Source organism: Epinephelus fuscoguttatus, linkage group LG20 (assembly GCF_011397635.1).
Source record: "Epinephelus fuscoguttatus linkage group LG20, E.fuscoguttatus.final_Chr_v1".
NCBI classification, from domain to species: Eukaryota; Metazoa; Chordata; class Actinopteri; order Perciformes; family Serranidae; genus Epinephelus; species Epinephelus fuscoguttatus.
In genome coordinates this window covers 4261471-4285720 of record NC_064771.1, presented here as the reverse complement: position 1 = coordinate 4285720, position 24250 = coordinate 4261471, and the positions used below count along the sequence as shown (strand labels likewise).

At 38.7% G+C, this 24250-nt stretch overlaps 2 protein-coding genes across 2 annotated transcripts; both read right to left on the bottom strand.

Moving 5' to 3' along the window:
- Positions 1-355: 355 nt before the first annotated feature.
- On the bottom strand, positions 356-9882 carry hhex (hematopoietically expressed homeobox). Its single transcript, XM_049563932.1, has 4 exons — positions 9188-9882; positions 2804-2982; positions 1268-1318; positions 356-1130 (listed from the first exon to the last, which is right to left on the bottom strand). Exons 1-4 carry the CDS (start codon positions 9588-9590, stop codon positions 852-854), a joined length of 912 nt encoding a protein of 303 aa, XP_049419889.1. The 5' UTR covers positions 9591-9882; the 3' UTR covers positions 356-851.
- A 5035-nt stretch (positions 9883-14917) lies between these two features.
- trub1 (TruB pseudouridine (psi) synthase family member 1) lies at positions 14918-24080 on the bottom strand. Its single transcript, XM_049563934.1, has 8 exons — positions 23907-24080; positions 23706-23804; positions 19500-19555; positions 18241-18322; positions 18021-18093; positions 16445-16584; positions 16220-16276; positions 14918-16103 (listed from the first exon to the last, which is right to left on the bottom strand). Exons 1-8 carry the CDS (start codon positions 24052-24054, stop codon positions 15922-15924), a joined length of 837 nt encoding a protein of 278 aa, XP_049419891.1. The 5' UTR covers positions 24055-24080; the 3' UTR covers positions 14918-15921.
- Between the last annotated feature and the right edge of the window lie 170 nt (positions 24081-24250).

Below are 24250 nucleotides of genomic sequence, written 5' to 3'. Positions count from 1 at the left end.
TTATGTGATATAGAAGAGCAGCGGGCTCTAAGGCAGTGTTTGTAGACATCACTTCGTTATAACCTGCCACCACAAGTCGTTTTCTTATTTGAATAAGGTAATCATTCATTGTTTCCCCATTTATTTTGGGCTACTAACTTCAGTTATCTATAGACTCATATGTAGCCCTATTTGTTCTCCTTATTTTCAGTTGCTATATTAATTTCAGGTTAATTGTTTTCACTCTGTTATTTTTATTCTTTGGCGAGTTATAGATGGTCTTTATTTCAATTGTAACATCATTTATTAATTTCCGTTGTCCGGTGCAATTTCAAGAAATACAAAAGTAATGAATCACAGTCAAATTCCAGCTGAGTTACATCTGAAAGTGAAAATTTTATTCTTACCACAAAAATAGTTTATTACCATCAAACAAAACAGATAATTAGCGCTACATTGATTATTGATGGAATATCACATTTAAGGCCCATAGTCTATAAACATGAGCGTTTTATCATTCCACACAACATACAGTACAGGAGAAACTAATCTCTCGGCCTACTGTCCATTTACAGAGATCAACATAACACAGTAACAATCACCAGAGATACAGCAGAGTGCTATACATCATATACAGGAAGAGAAGTTTACAACAGAGATTACAGTCCTGTGTGAGGGCACTGGAAGATGGTGAAATGTGATATTTTGAGGATTTATTTTTACCTCAGGAACTATCAACCTATCTGTAATTCTGGCGTATGGAGACTCCAGAGCAGGTGAGTGAACAGGCACACGTGTCAGAGGAGTCCAGTGATCTTCATCATCCAGCTCCGAGTGTCCGAGCTGATCCAGTGTCAGTGTTGAGTTCATAACTAAGGGTTCACTGTGAACTCGTCGTCGTCGTCCTCTATGTCCAGCTCCTGGTCTGTATCATCCGACACGTCAGAGTCCAGCTCTGTGTGAGGCTGCTGCTGCTGCTGCGGGGACACGGAGCGCGCGCAGCGACCAGCCTGTGCCAGCTCGGACACTGGCACTGTGTGTCTCTGCTCTGGACTCTGGATCCCGGAGGGCTCGGTAGTCTCGTCTCCTTTATTACCCCTTCCGGCGGAGCTGTCATCCTCCAACTCTCTTTTACCTCCCTGAGGATTTTCCTGATGCAGATGGAGATAGATCGTTTATGAATTAAGAGATCTGGATCGCTGTAATAATCAGACTACTACATCGTTAGTTAATTTGGGTGTAAACTGAAATATAATGAAGGAGCGTGATGTGACATTAAACCTCTCACCTGTTTTAGTCTTCGCCACTTAGCTCGTCGATTTTGGAACCAGGTTTTTACCTGAAAGACAAAATGAAAAATAATTATGGCTCCACTTGATTTCACTCAAACATAACAGCTGAAGAGACAACAACAGGGATACAGATGGAACAAAACGATAAGTTGTTCAGATGATAACTACCCAAACTTACAAGCGGTCCAAACAACATGCGCATGCTCCAGACAATTCAAGCAGGCTAGAGATTGGATTTAATTTCATTCGATTTCTAGAATGGATTCGTTCAGACGATAGCCTATTCGTTAGGCCTAATGTCAAATTGTGGCAATGGGCTAAAATCTGCCTGTTGAAACTGTGATCGCCTACTATTTCTGTGTCAATTATTTGGATTTTACTAGCGCTCATTATAATCTTGGTTGTATAAAATATAATTACATTTTCAAATAAATTCTAGTGATGTAATAGGGATGGTAAAACAAATCTTTTCTGTCTGGGTTTTTCTTCAGTACAGTTTTTTTCAACGGAATCCCTAAATATTAATTCCACTCACCAGCACCAAACCTCATGTCCATCCATAACTATTATAAAGGTGCAACGCACGTGCCCGCACCGCGCATGTCACAGAGAAAAATGTGGTTATTTAACTGTTTGATTCAGTCCAGTCAAAAGAATCACATGTTGCTACAAAACCTCGTGGCACACAATACAAACACAACTTCTATTAATAAGCCGACATAAAACATTTTTCATCTATTTTCATCAATATTAAGACATTTGTGGAAGTAAGTCCATTGAAAAAAAACTGTGTGTCTGTGTGGAGTTGTGGATAGGTGCATTATCCCCCTGAGCAAGGCACCGAACCAGCGTGTTGCGCTCCCGGAGCGCACCGGACCTACTCTCCGCCACTTTTATTTTTCAAATGAGGAAACAGAACATTCACATAATTTGTTTTTTAAGCGCTTGAAAATCCACTCATCACTAAAGCGTTTGTCATGCAAGAGGGATAATAAAAACAAATGAGTGGTCAAAGTCGCCACATTGGCGTTAAAGGTGTGTTGATTGATTTACGTTAAAACATGCCAAAAAACATTTCACCTTAAAGGTTACCGGAAGCTTTTAGCGCTGCTTTTGAACAGGACAGTTGATTAAATTATTGTAAGCTCTTAAGTCTCGTTTGCGTGTATTTTGGGCCTCTGTGTGTGTAATAAAAATATAAAAAATAACAAAAGGCGAATTAATAATTTAATTATTCTTATAGTTCTGGCTTTGTATCATGGTTAAAAAAAAGTCCTTAAAATAGGTTAACAACATGCATTACTTCAATTAGTCAAAATGCGCTGTATGCGTCACAGCTAGCCAGCACCATCTCCTCTGCACGCACGTACTTCTATAACTAGACAGTAAACCAGCAAATTAATGGGAGAATTAAATTATTTCTTAGTATGTGATGTGGCCTGAATGAACAGGTACACCAGGTCTTGTAGCCTAAGAATAAAACCATCCCACCTCACGCGTGTGGACTGGGCTCCAAGTCACATTGGACTCACCTGTCTTTCGCTGAGCTGCAGCATTTTGGCCAGTCTCTTCCTCTCCGGAGGTGAGAGGTATTTCTGCGTCTCAAACTTCTTCTCCAGCTCGATCGTCTGGTCGTTAGAGAACCGGACCTGACCACCTTTTCTTTTATGCAAAGGTCGCTGAATAAAGGGAGTCCACAGCAGAGGTTTCCCTGTAGGAGGAAGAAACGAGAAACTATTCATTTTCAACTCCGCATTTAGCTTTTTTTCCATACAATTAACAAAGAACCCCATCAACACACGTTTATATATAGAGCAGCCTGACATATAGGCTAAATCAAAAGTAAGAATAATGAGTAGATTAAAGTAATGAAATGGAAAAATAGAAATAAATACGGGGGAAACAAACCCTTTGAAGACATTCAAGTCATTGACTCACACAATCTTTCTTACCTGTCAGTCTATCTTTCAAATAGCTACAATTTATAGGCTATATGATAGCATAGTGCATATAGGCTAATAATAATAATAATGATAATAATAATAATAATAATAATAATAATAATAATAATAATGTAAAGTGAAACTGCAGGTGTTTGGATCAAATTAAAGTAAGTGCACAATCTAAGCAGCGACAGTCTCATAAACATGACGCAGTTAGTGTAAAGCTCTTCTTGTTTGATTCAAACAGCCGAGTTGGAGAGGAGACAGCCAGCCGTGTAATCAGGCCTGTTTTTGTCTCGTCCTTCTTCCTCTGCAGTTAATGGTCTGGAACAAACAATAGCAGAGGCTGCAGCCGCCTGCTGTACGCTGTCTTTTAAGGAAGGTCGTGACAGAGTGAAAACTATGGCCAAATATCCGCTTCATGTGCTTCCTGCTTTGCGGTGTGATTATAGGCGATGGCATCCGCCAACAGACGCTCATGTCCTCTGCTCTCACTGACACAATATAAATCTGTTGTGGTTGAAACCGCTGTCAAAGGCCTTCTTATTGCTGCTCTCTTCCAAAGGAAGTTAGCTAATCCAGTCCCATCAGATAGATTCCCTTAACAAAGACAGATTTACTAGAATAAGGCTTAGTTTAAGAATGGGCTAACTTTAGTCAATAAGCTCAAATACAAAACCCTGTCAGTCCTTCTGAATGGATGATACTAACAATCCGACGTTGTACGATGTTTGTACGAATCGTTCTAGTATGACTACACATTGTATTTCTACAGTTCTCTTTCTGCTGTTACTTTGTGGCCAGTTATTCTCTAGGCAGCTGTTTCAATCTGAAGCCAATGAATGGAGGGTCATTTTCAATGAGTGTCTCTATAATACATTAGGCCTATATTATCAAGCAAAATGTCCTCCCCTTTCTCCTAAATTGCAACGTTGAGGTACATTATGTAAAACCATAATTAAAGATATAGAACACTGAAAAAAAAGATGTCAGCCCATCCCTACTCTCTAACACTCTTATAGGAGTGTTAAAGAGTAAACCCCAATCTGCTCATTCAAGTTCAAAATTCTTTGGAAACAGCTTGCACTCAAAACTTTTAGTTTAGTACAATACAGTACCATAAACACACCAGACACAAAAAAAATTGTCACATGGCCACTGTCTGACAGGAATTTTATTTTACTTCAACATGACTTTTTTTGTTGCTTGAGCATTTTAGCCTAATTAATATAAACATAAAAACATTGGGTAAACATTTTTATAACCATTTTTTTAAATTTAATTTAACAATAAAAATATATGTTATGTGCACAATGATGGCGTTATTAATTGGCCTTTAACTAATTAGGCCAAATCGGCTTCATAAATTTGAGTCAAATTAACTCAAAACTCAAAAATTGTTGCCTTAACATATATATGTATATATATATATATATATATACATATATATATTTGTCAAGCTCACAAGGGATGAGTTTTCGTGTTTAGGGAACATAAAGTTTTTATGTCATTTTGACAATCTGGGACATTGTGTAGAGTTTACATTTAAGTTCTGTGTCATTCATGAATCACAATATAGGCCTAATAACTAGAATCCTTCAGAAATCATATTTTTATTTATTTATTATATTTATTCATTTCCATTTTATGTGACCCTACTTCCAATTTAGACATGAAGTACATTATCTTATTGGAAATTCACATTATGTTAAAAACACAAAGAAACAAAGGTTTCCACTCAGCCCTGTCACTCTGACACATTTCCCCTGTAAAAATTTGGAACATTAAGCATATGATCAACAGGAAGTAGAGTCATTTGGTTGTCCTTAAGGCCATGGGAACAGTAAAATTCTTTCAATTTATTTTTCTGTATATCATAATTGTAAGTATTACTCGACAATGTCAATCTTAACACAAACAGTCCTATTATATCTTAATTATAACTTAGATATTATTATGCTTTTGATGTTGTTTGTTTTTTCAAAGATAATTTTGGTAAACCTGTTGAAGTGCTCTATTAGCATTGATGTCACTTGGCTACATTTCATGTATTTGCTAATGGTAGTGCTAAAAAAAAAGATTTTTAGTTTCAATGTTTCAATGCTACAGCTATTCAACAAAATGTCCCAGGCATAGATTGCAGGGGGATGCAGAGGACGTGTCCCCCTCTATATTTGAAATGTGCATGTGTCTACTATCAAATAAAAACATAAAAGTAGAAGATGATTTTTGTTTCAACACATATTAAACACAATTTTCATTATAAAATGATGCAGAAAATGTAATTGGTGCATAAACAATGCTGGAAATTATCTGATGTTCAAAGGTTTCCAGCGGACAACCGCCCAATCCTGGGTTTCATACCATAGTTATTCCAAAAATAAAAGCCAAAGGACAGATTTCTCCTCTAAAGTTGTAAAACCCAAAGATGGAGTCACGAGACGAAGGAATAATACTGAACTGTTTGTTCTTAAGCCCCAACAGAGCGTTGAATGTGCTGCAGAGCCTGTTCTCATTCTGTATAGATGCGTTGTTTCATTTTTATTCTTTGCATGCTTTGACAGAAAGTATGATATGCTTTGATAGATTAAAAAAGAAGAGAAATGTGACTGACTAAATAGCCTAAACACAAATAAATGAGCATATACTGTGGGGTACTTAAAAAGGGAGGAGAAACTCACATCTACTTATTGGCCTTTATATTAAATTTGACATATTTTTAATCTGTTCCATCTATATCAAAACTGGTTCATATCATATAATCTAAGAGACTGGTCTGTACATTTTAAAAAATATATATATATTTTTCCCTGACTCTCACTGAGTGAGTGATTTGGACAAATTATCACTATTCTAAGCTCAGATTTGGTTATATAGTTATATAGGCCTATTTGATTTCTGATGGAAAACGTCCCTGCACATAATGTGTTCAAGAACTCAGAAATTTGAAAATCCAACAATAGTATCTGTTTTTACTGTTTCTGGCTGTTACAAATGGTGTTATTTTAGGTGATTTTTTCAAACAAAACATACTGTAAAATAAATACAAAATACAACTATTTAAATGTGTATGCCCCTCCCCTAAGCCTAAATAAAAAAAACATAAAACATTTTTTCTTCATAAATAATGAACAGTCTCTAAAGATAGGCCTACGTCAAAAGTGCGTCAGTAATACACTGAGGACTTCTGTGGGGTAGCCTGAAACTGAAACAAATCTTAATGCTAGTATTTTAATTTACCCCTTTTTCAGCATTTGTTGTATGAAAAGCAACATGAGGTCATACTTGTTTGTTTTGATTTAACACGGTACCCTTCCTCTTTAGTTTAAACTCTTCTAAATGAGACTTTATCTCCTCTGCTGTGATCCCATTAGGTTTGATGTGCTGCCCTGTTTGCTTTATTTTCTTCTCGCCGCCAACCATAAAGAAAGTCAGCCACATCCTCGCTGGCCGGGCAGAGGAAGTGCAACAATATGTGAAAAACGGATCCCGGGCTATCAGAGGCCGAGTGTTTCCTGAATATGTCTGTATTGAGGATGTCGATAAAATAATCAGCAGCGTGCAGCGGGCTCCCGAGGAAGCGGCTGGCCGGGGTGAGCCAGGAAAACATTCAACAGCTTCTGAAAGCAGATTTACTCCTATCGACAGGCTCACGGCTTCCGCTATGAACGGAAAAGGCCCGGCTTGTTCAGCGCTGCACAAAGCCAGACGCTCGATTGTCACACTATGTGTAAGAGGACTATCACTCACAGCCTCTAACCCAACCACTCTGATATGGACTCAGATCCTAACCTCTAAACCAATTATATGTAGGCCTAAACCAATGAACAATCCTGACTCCTGTGTCCATGAGTGCTAGTTTCCATCAGTTGGACACTATCAGCGCAAAATAACCTTCCATTACTCACAGACCTCTTGGGCAGCAATAAAAATAACTTATCCCTAAACACACACAGGTGTCTCCTAACAATTTATCAAGTTTTTTAGAACCCAACCCAACCATGAAAGGCACAACAGGCTATTTGATCCATACAGGGTCACATATTTAGCCTTTTACATGTACCACTGCCAGGGGTGTCATTTGGGAGGGGGATACTGATTACCCAGAGCTGTGATGGGAAAGGGGGCCACTAAAAAGCCCGGAATGCAGTATTTTATTTCTAAGTATTTTATGTCATAACAAAAATACAACTGGCTGAATAAATCACTTGAAAGACTGAGCTTTGTATTAAAAAGTAGTGGAAGGCCCCACTCCCCTGAAAGGCTCAAAAGTCATGTCCTTCCTCAAGAAAGGGAAATCGGGGGTCCAGAAAAAGGAAAGAAAAGAAAGGGAAATGGCAAACCAACTTTGTGAAATAAATAAATAAAAGGTATATGAGAGAGACATGGGTCAAGAGAGGAAGGCCAGGGGGCCCACAGAGACTGCTTATGCATAGGGCCCAATATTTGGTGCGATGCCCCTCACCACTGCATCAAACTGTGTCTGCATACTCTAAGAATTTAGCCAGACAAATGATACTGAAAACATAATAAGGATGAAATAAGCTTACATGGGTTTCCATGTCATTGTAATAATAATTTATTTTTCCTTTCCTTTTCCTTTCTGTCTTTCCTTTTTTTTGAGCCCAAATGTCCCTTTCTTGGGATAAGAAAGCACTTGCTGGGCTTTAGCTTTAGCTATATGTTTAGAGAGGAATCCTAGTGCAAGGGTGGACTAAATCATTTTGTGCCTTAAGAGGGGCCTCAGAGAGCTTCCACTGTTTTTTCATACAAAGCTCAGTCTTTCTTTTTTAATTTACCTATGACACTAATTGCTTAGAAATAAACACAAACAAAACCAAACTGTTTATTTCAAGTTTTTTGAGGGCCCCCTCTCATTGGAGCCCTGAATAATTAGTCTCACTTTTCCACCCACATTGACGCCCCTGAATGATGGACTCTGTGGCAAAACTGAAGGGATTAATGTCCCCAACCTCATTTATTCCTACTGGAGCAAGAAACTTAAACAAACAAACAAAGAATATCTGAATGACTTTATAATAATTGTTTTCCTTGTAGGGGACACTTGGTGCTCAGAAGTATATCAAAACACACACACACACACACACACACACACACACACACACACACACACACACACACAAAGCAGTGAAATAACAAGTGATTTAGAGCCCAGCTATGTTTTAGTCACCGGCTGATTTGAGCCTCTGATGTTTCAGAACAATGGGAGTCAGGAAAAGGAGTCAAGGTTGCCATGCACCCCCCAACCCCTCCTATCACCACCTCCTCCACCACTAGCAGACGGAATGGATAAGCCTGCTGCTATTGTGGCCCCAAATATGTGTGTCACAATAACAGCGTGACTCATTTGTGCGTGGTCAGGCATCATGTACAACTGTTCTTTGGAAATGGGTTGAGCGGTAGACTTAGGAGAAGAAAGACCCGTCACTGACTCTGCTGTTTATGTGGGCCACATGTAACTGCGTTCGATATGCATGCATGACCAAGCGTGATATACTTATGCAAAAATAGTTTCGCTGACGTTGAAACGAAGCTTGTGAAGACAGAGAAGTTGCCATGCAAAGAGTAAAAAGTGCTCCTTATGCCACATCATCCAAGAGTTTGATTTCTTTTGAGCAAAATCAATTTAATGTCTCACAGAGGGAAGCAGAAAATCATCTTGTGTGCAATAAGGCATGATAAAAATGCATCATGCAAAAACTGACTCATGAAAAGTGACGATTTTTCACGAACCCTGACTCTTTAAACACCAAACTGACGGTGTCATTAGGCCAACAGTCTAGACTCGTGGAACTGAGGTAAACTAGCGCTTTTCACAAGAGGAAACTAAAAAAATGACAGTAGATTGTCATGGGTGGTGCTTTAAATTGTAACCACTGTAAAGCAGAAATAATGTGTGCCCAAAATATCATTATGAATCTATCCAAGAGTTTTACGCACAGCCCAACTCACCGAGAGGGTCGTGCCTCAGCAGCGCCTGTGCGTACTCCCCCATAGAGCGGTGGTGCTGGTGGTGGAACGGGTAGATGGAGCCGGCGAAGGATCCAGAGGACGCGTACGTCGCAGTCAACGCAGCAGCGGCGTGGTGAGACAGTGCCGGGTGGATCGGTGTGGGCTCATAAATCGGCGTTCTGTACGGCGAGATGAGAGTTGTGAAGGAAGAGTTTGGCGACGGGAGAGTCGGTGTGGGGATGAGCGGAGTGGAGCAGGAGGAGGAGGAGGAAGAAGAAGAAGAAGAAGAAGAAGAAGAGGGCGAGGAGGTGGCAGTGGTAGTCCTCCCCAGAATGTCCTCGATGTAGAAGGGTGTCGGGTGAGCAGGCTGGATGGGAGTCGGTGCGTAAAGCGGGACACTCATGGTGCTATTTGCCCCCGCTGCGCGCTGGAACTGGGTTAACGGAAAGCTGCGTCCCTGCGTTCTTTCCCTACAGCCTTCCTCTTTATCGACAATATCTCAGAAGAACTACTTTACATACTACCAAACTTCTACTGTAAACTTTCATCGAAAACTCAAGTCCACTGACTATCCGGAACAGATTACAGAGAGAGTCTTTCAGGGCTGTGGACCGTTAGATTGTGTTTGTGCCCATCAGGTTGCGGTGGTGGACTAGCTGGTGCCTGGACCAACTGTTGGGGCTGTTATCTGGCTGCAGGCGGAGAAGGGAGGAGATAAGTGGACGGCCAACTTCCTGCAGGTGGCCAGCGGCCGTTTCTGATTGGCTTATTCGTAGCTCCAATCGAGGCGCATAGTGATCAGATGACAGGAGAGGAGAGAGAATTGTATTTCAGTAGAATCAGTTCACTACAGCCAATCTCTTGGTAATAGTAACTCGGTGGTTTGAGTGATATAATGGTCTAACGATGACTTACGTTCACTTGTGCTCTTTAGTTGCCAAAAGTCGCTTTTATTTGTAAAATGAGACCATCTCGTACTGTAGTCTTTAACAGAAAGCGCCATAGACTGAAAGGTTTGAGACCAGGTTATTGCAAACAATCACAAAATATGGAAAGCAGGAATTGTATTAGCAGATAGGTACTATAGCCTATTGACAAGAAAACAACCCCAAATATAAAACGAAAAAAAACTAATGAATGAAAAATATAAGATTCTTAGAAACCATGAAAATAAAACGTCCTCATTAAGTGCCTCTGTAGCTCCTGTCAAATTCGTTTATATAGTATAGTTACTAGTTAGTAGTATAGTAGTTTTACTGATTTCAAGCACATCTGCGCAATTTATGTGAATTAGTCTTCATATGTTAAGTGTGAGCCTTTTTGAAACTGTGATCCTGGAAGTATTCAAATCCTTTAATTGAGTAAAAGCAACATAAAATATTACTGGCAAAATGTACTTATGTTACACTACTTTTAGAGTGTTCTATATTATTTGATTAACGTTACTGGGCAATTCATTCTGTAACAATTCGGTCATTTCATAAGACGATCATTTGATTACATGTTAAATCTTAATCTGCAAAATAACCACTGTAGCTGTCAGATGTAGCAGAGGAGTTACGAATATTAAATTGGAACCATCACATAAAGTACCTCATCAAGTACTTGAGTAAATGTGCTTAGACATAACAAGATGGTAACAAGCAGTCCAAACAACATATTGTAAATACAGAGTAGTCTAAAGTAGTGTTAATCATTATGTAACTTATGGTGGTGTCAGATACATCTCCCACAGCAAAATTCAATGTTTTGTTTAGTTTATTAATCAAGTAATTGTATTAAGTTCCACTATAGCAACAAAGATGTATTACTGTAGCCTGCAGTGTGTTTCTTATGAATCTGTCCTTAAATCCTTTGGTGGATTAGGAGACCAGACCCTGGAAACAGACATATTAAAGAACCCCCTCTAGGTTGTTTTACATTTGTTTCCTTGATTTTACCAGAGTTCTCAAATTCTGTTGTTGGTTGAAACCATTTTGTATTCGTTGGAGATGAACAGGGTCTGTCTGAATTCTGTCCAAAGCTTTCTGCCACATTAGATCCACTGACTCGCTTCACAGATATAATACAAACTGCACTGCAAATTATTTGCAGGAAGTTACAATTATGTAACTGTAATGTTTCACAGTAAATTACATTATTATGACTTCACAGGCTTTTACTGTGATATTTAACCAAATTCAAAATTTTACTGTGATACAGTGATTTTACAGAGGTATAAATCACAGTAATATTATGGAGTTGAACTGCGAGATTACAGTGAAATACAGTAACTCTACAGAAGCATACTGCTAAATCACAGTAAACAGGTGTACATAAACTGTGAAGTTACAGTTAAATTCAGCAATACACAGGAATGTACGATTATATCAGTAATGTAATGGGCTTTAACTGTGAGGTTACATTTAAATATAGTAATTTTACAGGAGCATGCTGCTAAATCACATTAATATGCAGGTATAACTAATGTGAGATCACAGTACACAGCTGTCATTTCACAACAGCTTATTGTAAAATGAGCAGTAATTTACTGTGAAAGTAATGCAACTATAGTAGCAATTTACTGTAAATGTGGAGTCAAATATTTTACGTTTGTTTCTTATGAGTCTAATGAGCAGTATGATCAGTAATTTACTGTGAAAGTAATGCAACTATAGTAGCCAGTAATTCACTGTAAATGTGCAGTCAAATATTTTACAGTGTAGTCTGTTTATTATGATTAAATCCTTTGGCAGTTTAGGAGACCAACCCCTGGACAAAGACACATTAATGAATCCCTTCTATGTCATTTCACATCTTTTTCCTGGTATTTTGCTGGAATTGTTAAATTCTGTTGTTGGCTGAAACTATTTTGTCTCAGCTGGAGATGAGGAGAGCCCATATAAATTCAGCCCAAAGCTTTCTGCTACATCTGATCCATTGACTCTCTTCACAGTTTTAATACAAACTGTTGCAGTACATTATACAAAAGATTGCTTTGAAAAAAGCACCAAAGAAAAACATGACATACTTTCGACTGAACCATTTGACGTTTTAATTAAAAATGCTTTTTAAGTCACCCCAGGCAGAAGCTAGGGTCCTCCTGGCACTAACGGCCCCCTGCTTGGCCTGTGCCTGTAGGCCTGTTCAGTTACCTGTTCATGCTGACACACAGCCACGACAACCAAATCCTATTCCTCCACCCCCTCTAAATGTTTATTATTATACCGTTAAGAGTTTGGGGGCCCTAAACTATATCGTTACTGACATTAGGTGTACACACTTGCCATAATTTACATGTTATTCTATTGTCTCTTTCAAAGAGGTGGCCCCTTGTTGCGGCCCTGGTTTTACGCACAGCCCAAACGTGCGTTAAATGGCTCTTTGTCTAATCAAACAGTTACAGTGTTATCTTTAACAATGTAATACACGTTAACTGCAATCCTCATCCTTACGGTGCAGCTGAATAGCAGGTGATTAACTCATTATTTGAATGTGTGGAGTTTTCCTGTGAAGCCCACCTATCTGTCAGCAGTTGAGGTGATATACTTACGATAATAGCAACAAATGCAAATCGCTTTAATGGCTCACTGAGGGCATGTTTATCACCCCACACGGGTTTCCGCAAAGTGTTAAACAATAACCGATAACTTCTCTGTTTCACAGTTACACCACGAACAGCCTCTGTGCCTCCGAAGGCTCCAGCTGCACGTGTTTTGGTCATCTTGATTTTTATTACCAGGTGACTTCATTAATGATATGTTAACAGGTCACGCCTCAGTGTTGGGAGGAAGCCTGGTGCTCGTCACTGATAATTCTGCGCGCTAATCGAATCCAATGGTTCGATTTTCTGATGCGTCTTTAAAGCGTGCGCCGCAAACTGCCAACTTTCTAACCGCCCTAATTTAGATAAAGTGGACTCAGAGTGCAAACAGGGATATGAGCAGCCTTGAAGACATGAAAGAAATCAGCAAACTGCTAATATTTGGACTGAGACAATCATTGCAGCTCATTGATCCAGCCAGCTCTGCGCGGCGTCAGGCTCCTGTCCAAAAACGATTGATAACTCCACAGCAGAGCAGAGGCGCTGCTGCCGCTTCTTGGGAGCTGGCGCCATATATGTTACCATTAACAACTCAAAGACACAGCTTCTCACTGTCTCCTGCCTACCATCAAACATTATCCATATAGCCTGACAGCACTGAGACGCTAGGTGAACACAACTTTCAAGTTCTGGTGACGTTTAGTAAGATGCAACTGTGAACAACTATTCAACATTGAGGGGGACCATTTTCAAACTACCTTTTCTACAACCCAATCCTCCTGCAGGGTCTAGAAGAAATTCTGCCCAGGAGAAATTTTTAAGAAACTCAGTGGCTAAACTGATAATTTTAGAGTATGAAACAAATAGTCACCTTTAAGTTATATTGTTATACCTGCATTCTGAGTGGTTTCAAGATATCGAGCTTCAAAGTTTTTGTATTCTAAATAGTAAAAATAACACGTGGACCAAGTCTTCTTCATACACAAAAATGACACACACCCCAAAGTTATTATAAATGTAAAACATCAAAATCTTGTCACTATATGGAGTTTATAGGGAGGGGTCATCAACAGATTCTCATTTTTCTTCTTCAAAAAAGCATTGCAGGTTAAGTAAAGGTCAGTGATGAATATTTTGTTCAGTGTAGAGGTCAATTTTAGGTAGGAATGTGGCTGGTTAAACACATTATTCCAGGAACCATTAGTTTAGATTTTCTTTGGATCAGACAGCAGTTACAGTTGGACAGGTGTTCTTTTCATGAAAATTCTGCATCCTTTTTTCTCCAAACATACCTTTGCTCATTGCTTCCAAAAATTCTATTTTAATTTCATGAAGGTCATATTTGGATTAGGGTTAGGGTTAGGGCCACAGTGCACCACTGCTCTAGAGTCTGATAAACCTTCCTGCAGGTCTTTTGTAGTCAAACGGGAGTTTTGATTTTCCTTTCTGACAAATCTACACGCAGGTCTCTCGCAAAGTTTTCTTGGTGGTTAAGACTTCAACTTGACCTTCACAGTTCCTGTTAACTGACATTTCCAATTACTGAATTAACTGAGGAAACATCTACCTGAATACACTTTGCTATTATAGCATTCTGCTGCTTTGGTTATTTTAGTTTTCAGAGTACCAGGCAGCTGTTAAGAGGAGCCCATGGCTGCTGATCGTTGGGACAAGGTTTCAGGAGTCGGAGTATTCATAAAGCTTTGAAATTTGCATCACCTGATCTTTCCTGATAAGTGTGAACAAGCCAGGGCCCTAACAAGTTAATTATGGTCTGACACCCTGGTAAAAGTTGTCTAAGAGCTCCAATGTCTTGGGGGTGCCCAAACTTTTGCATGGTGCTCCTTTCCAGTTTTTCACTCTAATCTTGCTAAAAATGTTGAAAAGCACACTTAATCTTTAACGTTATGCCTTTTGGAGATCAGTTTATCTTCCACTCACTTAACTATTCACAGTAAACAAAATTGCCACTGTATATTAAGTCATGCAAACATATGACACTAACTGATAGTCTTCAGATAGAAAGTTAAAAACTCTAGGAAAATACATTAAAACTTTGACTTTTATGTCATGATAATGACATACAAAAACACAATTTTAAAATACTAAATCTTAGCAAAATTAAAATTATTATAATTATAATTATGTTGACCCATCATGGTAAGCAGGCAAAGATATCAGTGATTCCTTTATGACCACCCCCCACTCTGAATGATGCAAGAAATGTTGTTGGTATTTAACAAAGATCACCTGAAAATTTATTTAACATGGAAGTGCAGAACTTCAACATGTTGTATGGACACACAAGTGCTTCAGATCTGGAGTACATCAATCTTTCATTGAAAAAAAACAACACAAAACAAAAAACTACTCACTGTACTGGAAGAACAGAAATAGCTTTCATTTACATGTCAGATGTCTTTGTTAAGAGCACTGTTCAGAGCATGGCATTCCCACAAATAACCCTCCAGATAAACTGGGTAATATCATGCATTTCACCTGCTTTGTAAATGTATTTCTCAGGATGCTGCTGTTTCATGTAAGAACACCTCAATGAAGACAATGTCATCACAATACTCCTTTTTATATTGCTCATTATCCATACAGAAATGAATTTTATGTTTCTGCTGATGTTTCACAACTGCAAGCAGAAACTCTACTTCAATGGAAATTATACAAAAAACATATATTTTTAAATCTTTCCAGCATCATTCATAATAACTCCTGCAGTGTGGAACGTTTTCCTCAAATTTTTGTTTAGTATAAACTGTTTCATGCATTGCGAGGTGCATTGTCAAGCATTCTTCCCTAACACAATGTATTACTTCTTATTTTCATATTGTAGAAATATTTTTTTTGAATTGTGACATTTATGTATATTGTGCACCGTTTCTATTACCCAGCTCTGCAATACAATTAGAGGCATGAGCAGGTGAAGACAGAGGCTGGGGTGGAGGATTGAGTGGGGCTGTAAATACGTGAGTCCAGAATCAACAGTGGTTTTGAGAGTTGTCTCAATTTGTCCCACTTCACCTGCTCAACAGCACATTTTAAAACATCCAGGATAACCCGTCATCACATTTAGACAGCATGTTCTCTTCACTGGTGAGTCATGACTAACCATGAAACAGACAGCAACCCCAGCTTTTCTCTCTGGGCCCTGTTCAGACAGCGTTCCTCAGGTGTTCCTCAGGTGTTCCTCAGGTGTTCCTCAGGTGTCAGCCTCTGGTGGCTCTCCGCAGTGGCCGTCCTGCTCTGATTGTGAGCAGGGCTGCAGAGAGCGCAGGATGTGTTCCAGTGTCCACTGCTCCTCATGTAAGGCGTGCTCCTCCAGGGTGAACTGACCCTGCTTGGTTCGGGTCAGTTCCTTCACATGAGCACAAGACGACAGAGCTGCAGCACATAGGCACTGATTATTCTCATGTATTAGCGGGGTGGATTTCGGAACTTTTTCATAAACATGCTGACAAGGACATGAATGAATGAATGAATGAGTGAATGAATCTAACCTTTTCCCAGGTCATCCACCAAGCTTCTGACATAAAATCCACCACCACACTCTATATCTGTTAGAGAAATAAAAATAATTTTAATTGTTAATTTGAATGTGTAATTAAGCAAAAGCAGCAGGAAATTACACCCAAAATAGCTATTCTATTTTAAATATCCGAGAGTTAGAAGTCAGTATTATACAGCAGTAGAAAGAAATGCTGATTTAAGCAGCATGTGCTGACCCAGAGTGAAGAGAGGAGGTTTGAACTCTTGCAGGGTCAGGTTGTACACAGTGACTGGTCTAGCTGGTTTGGCCTCAACCTTATGACCTTTCATCAGCAAGACAGATAGACGCTGGCCATCTTTCTTTAGTGCAGAGTAGCTGAAAGCAGTAGCAGAAAATCAATAAATCACACCAGAAATTAAAATGTCTTGTATGTAATTCTGGAGAAAGATTAATTAGTTAATTGTTGAGTCTCGTTTCCAGATCTGCAAATACTAATGCTTTGGATCGGACCGAACCACCAGACCAAAGCGTCAGTATTTGACATCCTGGGAATGAGACATAATCAGCTATCTTTCTCTACAGTTACACACAGCACTTTCATTAAAAAGTAGTCATTTGCACTGTAAACAGAGTTTATAAATTGCATACACCCAGTCCACATCACAGAGTGACACTGTCAGTAATCCCTGGTCCCTTAGTTTGAAAAGTTGCAGCTTTAGGCTGTTTGTCTATAGGAATGGCTACTGACAAAAAAGCTTCTTCACAGGTGAAGTGACAGTTATAAAATATAAGTCTAGAGCTAGCGACCTCTAGAGGCTGCAAGGTTCACTGCATAACAATAGAACATCAGCAGTAGACTGATGATTGATCTTTTCCTGAAGGGACTTAAAAAGACTTATTTTTATTAGGTTACTGTAACCCTAATAACTCGGCAAAAACCTTTACAGTTTAGACCTAAACTATATTCTTGCAAGATCTTGAATTAACACATGAAATTAAGGCCCTGAAATGAAATTAAGACTGGCTGATAAATCGATGCATCCCTAAACAATACACACACAAGGTGAAATAAGGCTCTGCTGAAATGTGGTATTTATATTTGCCTCAAGGTTTTCTGCTGTGATGAGAAACCTCATGGAGGCTCCACCATACTTTCATCCTCTGAGGAATGTGAATATCAATCAATTCAATCAATCAATTTTATTTATAAAGCCCAATATCACAAATCACAATCTGCCTCACAGGGCTTTACAGCATACGACATCCCTCTGTCCTTTGGACCCTCACAGCGGACAAGGAAAAACTCCCCCCCAAAAAAACCCCTTTAACAGGGAAAAAAACCAAAACAAAATGGTAGAAACCTCAGGAAGAGCAACTGAGGAGGGATCCCTCTTCCAGGACGGACAGACGTGCAATAGATGTCGTACAGAACAGATCAACATAATAAATTAACAGTAATCCGTATGACACAATGAGACAGAAAGAGAGAGAGAGACAGAGAGAGGGACAGAGACAGAGAGAGATGCAGGACAGACGGTAATGACAGTAGCTGACAACAACATTAATGAAAGTAGTAATATTATAATTAATAATAATATATTAATATCTGATAGTATACATATGTGACAATAATCATATATGTATAATAACAGTAGAAGTATGACTAATGATAACAGCAGCAGCAGGGGGCATCTGGCAGGACCATGGCAGCAGCACAACCACACACGTCACACTATCCAGGCACTGCTGCAATACGAGTTAACCTGAGAGACAGTGGAGCACAATATGTACAGTATGGAGTCTTTACTTACAGTGGAGGAACTTGCATGATGTCACCAGTGAAAGCTTTCAGTTTCTCCTCAATGTCTAACCTGGTTATGTGTCCTGTGGGCAAAAATCACATTAACATCAAAATAGAAACAACAAACTGGAGAAAGAAAGGGGGGGAATACACACACACAGTACTGTAGATTAGACTGCTGAATGGGATGAAGAGTTCAGATGAGATTATGTTTGTACTTCAATATTTACCAAAGTCTTTCTCCAGAGTCACACTGCCAGTGGCATCGAGAGTATCTGTTGCTTTTCCCAGTTGCCCCACAGCAATATATTTCTGTAAAACAAACAGCACACATCAACTAAGCTACCTGTAAATAGGGTTGTAGCGAAATACTGGTTTCAAGGTATACTGTGATATAAAAGTTTATGGTTATCATACTGTGTATATTTGCTTATCTACAACAGTGGAAAAAAAAAAATCAACATGACAGAGAATCTCCCGTTTACTCTAGTTATTTTCTAAGGGGAGACCTTTTACACATACTTCCATTAACAAAATGGTTTCAAGTTTCAATAATAGTGATAAAACAACCAAAAATAACTCTTTCATTTTCATTAACTTCAAGGGTCATTCTGACTGATAATAAGATAAATTCTGTAATACTGTGATACTGTCAAGCCACGGTATCTTCTGAACCCTACCTGTAAATGCATTTCAGTAATTTGAAAATATATAAATATGTCCAACTTTTAGCCCATTTCCAACAATTTCAAGACCCAGTTTGGGTAAAAATGTGAATATTATAACATTTACACCTCATATAAGCAATTTTTTAATGGAGTCAAGCTTGTGAAGTAAGTTAAAATGATCTTTACTCAAGTTAATGCTACAGTGAACAGCAGTATGCAAGTGACAAATGCTCCGATTATACTGATACATTAAAAAACAACCTAAAATGTTAGTCAACCGAGTTTATCAATATTTATCATGTATTATGTTCCTATAATTCTTCTAGAGGGACCCTGAACATATAGCTTAGAATATCTGGATTCTTGTATATAATTTCTAAAGTCAATACAATATAACATTTTGTAGTATTCCTAAAATAACTTTATATTTCTCTCTTATCAGTATTGTCTTTCCTGACTTTATCCATCTTTGGGTTGTATTTTATCTGATCATACAGTAATATATATTCAGGTGCAGCTACTCAACCAGTCCTACTGTGATATACTGTAGCTGTCTTCAGAGTAAATTACAATGACACATTGTGCTCACAGCTTTTATCAAATGTGTGTTATGCTCCTAATTAATCTACAGATCCACACGTCTTTTATGGTATCTTAATTAGTTTTGTATTTTGTACTTGAAAGTATAATTACCAGAATCATCATAATGGAAACAAACACATTCTATTAAAGCCTAACTATTTCAGTTTTGTAAATATAGCTCTAACCTTGATGCATATATGAGTTGACTTTTAGTATTTAGTTAGTGTATAATAACTCACCTTAGAACCAGCCAACATTGTACTGAGCATCTTTGTGCCATTTCCAACACCAACAACTGAAAGAGACAGAGACAATATCAGTAAAGCCCTGCTAGCATCCCCTGGATGCGGCACTGTTCATTACACCTGATACAGACCTAACAACATGCTGATGATGATCTTCATTTTACAGCCTTACAGTGGTGGCTGGGGATGTTTGTCCTATTTTATTACAGTCTGATCTGTGCTGTCAGAAGGTAATGGTATTGTCCAAATAAGGTAGGGCTACAGCTAATAATTACTTCTGATTAACATTTGGTCTATAAAATGTCAGCAAATAGTGAAAAATATCCATCATAAGCTCCCACAGTGTAGGGGGATGTTTTCAAATGTCTTGTTTTGTCTAACCAACGATCCAAAACCCAAAGATATCCAGTTTACTGTCACGGAAGACTAAGGAAACAGGCAAATATTCACATTTGATTATTTAATTATGAGAAAAGATTATTATGAGAAAAGATCTCGTAATTACGACATCAGGATCTCGTAATTATGAGAGAAGATCTCGTAATTATGAGATCAGGAAAGGTGCTACATTGGCCACTGCTTCGCTCAGAACCACATACTGCACATCCATGAAGGGAGGTCGGAGCTACTGTAACCAGCTGCCACTCGGGCGGTGCCATCTTGATGATATCCGATATCTTTATTATACTGTGTATATATTGTAAATAGTCTTGTGTGTGTGTGTGTACAGTAATTCAATTTAGTGCCTTACTTTTACTAAGGCTTTAATGTAGCTTATTCAAGCTACACTGTCACCCTCCCTGTCTGTGCTTTGAGCTGCTGGGACGTGTGAATTTCCCAAGTGTGGGATTAATAAAGTTTTTATCATATCTTATCTTAGCCTATCTTACGAAGAGGTAAATTCATGTCTATGGGTAAATTAGCAACTTGGTTTCTTTACGACTAGACAGTTCCGTTGCCTCAGCTGTACTCCTAGGATTTTTAGCTGGTGCCGCACAGTTCTCTGAGACACTACCAAACCAGTTTGGATGCATTTCAAATGCATGAATTTGTATCCATGAAGCATCCCTTGTTGGTTCAACAAAATCAGGATCTCGTAATTACAAGATATGGTGTCTAATTTTTTTTTATCTAGTGAATGCAATGCGTTTCCATAGGCTAATACTGCACCCAGTCTGTGGTCCAAAAGGGTACATGGATGCTACATCATGCTCACGAAGCAGATGTTAGTTTACAATAACGCTCGTGCACAGACATTTTATTAAATCTAGGGCTGGGTATCGATTCAGATTTTCCAGATCGATTCGATTTGATTTTCAACAACTCTGCTTGATCCAATTCACGATTCGATTCGATTCAATTCAATTCAATTCAGTTCGATATCGATTCAGTCAAGTATATTTCAATTATAATACAAAGTTTTCTTGGACATTAAGATATTTTCTGAGAACTAACGAAGTATATTTAACAAGGAACCCTCTGACCTGGTGCATTACTATTAAAAATACTGTTTACATTAAGAATTGACCCCAAAGGAGTACATTAGTCATCATGTACTTTTATTTAACATTACCTGACACATACAAAATAAATATTTTAAATTAAATCTAATCACAAGGCAGACAATTTAAATAAAGTGGCTACAAAAAATGTAAACAAAGGACATCCACAAGTTTGCTGCCTGTAACCATCTTATAAAGCTTTTGTGCAATACACTACAGTGGTTGTGATGCACACATTGACTGTATCAGAAGAGAAACAATGTAGGTGAACCCTGCAGCAAAGTGAACCCTCTTCCTCAGAGAGGATCTTTGCCTCCCAGTTTGTTCCTGGCAGCAGAGCAGAGTGAACCGTCTTTCTTCTCAGAGGATCTTTGTCCCATGAGAGCAGGCACTAACAGCTGCTCTCGGTGTCCGCAGTGTAAGCAACTTCGCTGGCGATTTGACAGTCACTAGAAGCACATTATGACCCTCTGTAAAAGTTTCTGTGTGGTACCTGTGTTGTACATGAGCTAATGTTAGCGGCTAGGGAAGGACTGAGAGGCTGTCCAGTATATGTGTATATGTGTGTGTATGTGTGTGTGTGTGTCTGAGTGTCCCTTGACACACAACGAGAGGCGACGTTGTGCAAATAAACCAAAGATTTATTAATTTTCTGTAGCAGTAAACACATGGGCCGATAAAAAATGTGTTAACTAACAATGCTAAAGCTTTACAAGCTATTCAGGGCTGCCGACGATAACGTTAACATGACAAACAGCAAGGCTACAGCTAACAAGTTATCGTACTGACACTCCTCAGACAGACACACACACATACCGGACAGCCTCTCAGTCCTTAGCCGCTAACATTAGCTCATGTACAACACAGGTACCACACAGAAACTTTTACAGAGAGTCATAATGTGCTTCTCATGACTGTCAAATCGCCAGCGAAGTTGCTTACACTGCGTACACCGAGAGCAGGTGTTAGTGCCTGCTCTCATGGGACAAAGATCCTCTGAGAAGAAAGACGGTTCACTCTGCTCTGCTGCCAGGAACAAACTGGGAGGCAAAGATCCTCTCTGAGGAAGAGGGTTCACTTTGCTGCAGGGTTCACCAAAACTTTTTTTTTTCTTTTAATAAATTGAACACACATTAAAGAACATACAAGATCCTGTAGAGAATTAATACATATAATACAATACAATAAACATTATCAAATTAAATGAAGGAAGATTTTTTTAAGGCAAATAAAATACTGGGGATTTATGTAAAGATATACATAGAGACAAATAATTATCTAATTAAAGATATGTAGGCTATGTTTGGTGAATACTCCTGTCAAATGCATGGTGTTGAAACACTTAATTTTGATCTTCCTTAGCCCATTTAGACTTTACTTTATCATAACAATAACAATGAATATTATGAATTGTTCACATTTTAATTTAATTTAATTTTAATAACATTTATCACACAGCATTTTGTGGAAAAGTCAAATGTTCATTGGTTTTGGCCTTGGTGCCCCATATTTTGGCCGTGATGCCCCAATAAATTTGTATTTATCAAAGGCCAAAGTGGCCTTGCCCTAAAAATTACTTAATTCCAGGCCTGGAATACCTACCTCAGAAAAATGTTGTTCAACATTGATATTATTGTTAAAATTGTTCAAAAGCTGTAAGAGAAGACAAGAGACTTAAGTTTATTGTTTTGACGGTCAGTGTCAGGCTGTCAGCTGTTGCATTTAAGCTAAAAACAGGAGTGTTCCCTCTCTGCTGACCAGAGTTTATGTGCCTTCTGTCTCTTGTATCAGGCACAATCATAGGTTTTGTTATTTACTGATATTTTTTTATTATTTATAATTTTTGTTACTTTTCCTTTTGTAACAGGAAATAAGCACAATAAATCTTTATGTTGAAAAAAATCGTGAGAGAATCGTGATCTCAATTATAAGCCAAAAAAATCGTGATTCTCATTTTTTCCAGAATTGTGCAGCCCTAGTTCATTGTTTGGGCCAAGTGAATGTTTGTGTCAAATCTGAAGAAACTCCCTTAAGGTGTTCTTGAGATATCTCAAGAATGAGAAAGATAAGGTCACAGTGACTTTGACCTTGACCAAATACCAAATTTAAAGAAATTTTCTAAACATGTACTTGAAGTATCACATTCACAAGGATGAGACAGATGAGGTCACAGCGACCTTGACCTGAAACCTATAACAACCAAAACGTCATCAGTTCATAGTTGAGTCCCAGTGAATATTTGTGCCAAATTTGAAGAAATTCCCTCAAGGCATTCTTGAGATATGGTGTTCACAAGGATGGGATAACAACCTAAAAACCTGATGCTTCTGGCCACAGCTATCGCTGTTGCAGAGGCATAAAGAGCAGGAATCCTGTAGTCTACAAAGATTAACTTAAAAAGAGACCCACTTTATTTTACCTTTGGCTGAAGTTTATTTTTTTCTAGAAAATTATCCACAACCTCTGATATACGTATTTGCCTTCCAGTATGGCATAGTCAACTCTACCTGTAACCAAAACCTTTGCTCTTGGGGTACTATCGCAAGGTAACGTTACATCACCAGTAGCCGTGTTTTCACAGGCTAGGTGTTTGGGAGGAAATGTCTTTTAATATCTACTTCACTACACCCCAGCCAGGACAGAATGACAACAATCGCACGTGGACCTGCACTTGTACGTAAATGAAGAACCGTCCTACCCAACACCCCGCTGGCAGCACTGTCCAGTGTCCCTCCGTGTCCCATCTTCAGGCTCTGCTTCTTCCTCTTTCGCGGGTTTGGGTTTTTTACACCAGCCTCTGAAAGATTAGGGACACAATGACATTTTACTGTTAGCTTCAACCAGAGCTGCCTCTCCCTGCTTCAACAGTCGACTTACTTCCTGATCCATGTCGAATTACCTTTGAGTAAAACTTCTTTGAGTTTATTTAACACGTCTGCAGATGTCGGCCCTTGTTTTTTATATATCGCGAACATTCCATTTAAAGACTGTAGTTTAGATAGAGAGCTAGTTATCGGAGTTGCAGTGTTGCTAATGTTGCCTGCCATGCTTAATTGACTCTTCTTCTGCCGAAATTCTTCTTCTTCTACTGTTTAATACAAAGTGCGGCTAAGCGAACCGTGCCTGTCTTTCGCCACCTGCTGGTTCAGTAGGTTTGTAACTATTTCTCATGGGGTACAAATCAAAATAACACTGCGTTATATACGACGACGTTTAAACCAGTACGTCCTGTGTGTCTATTTG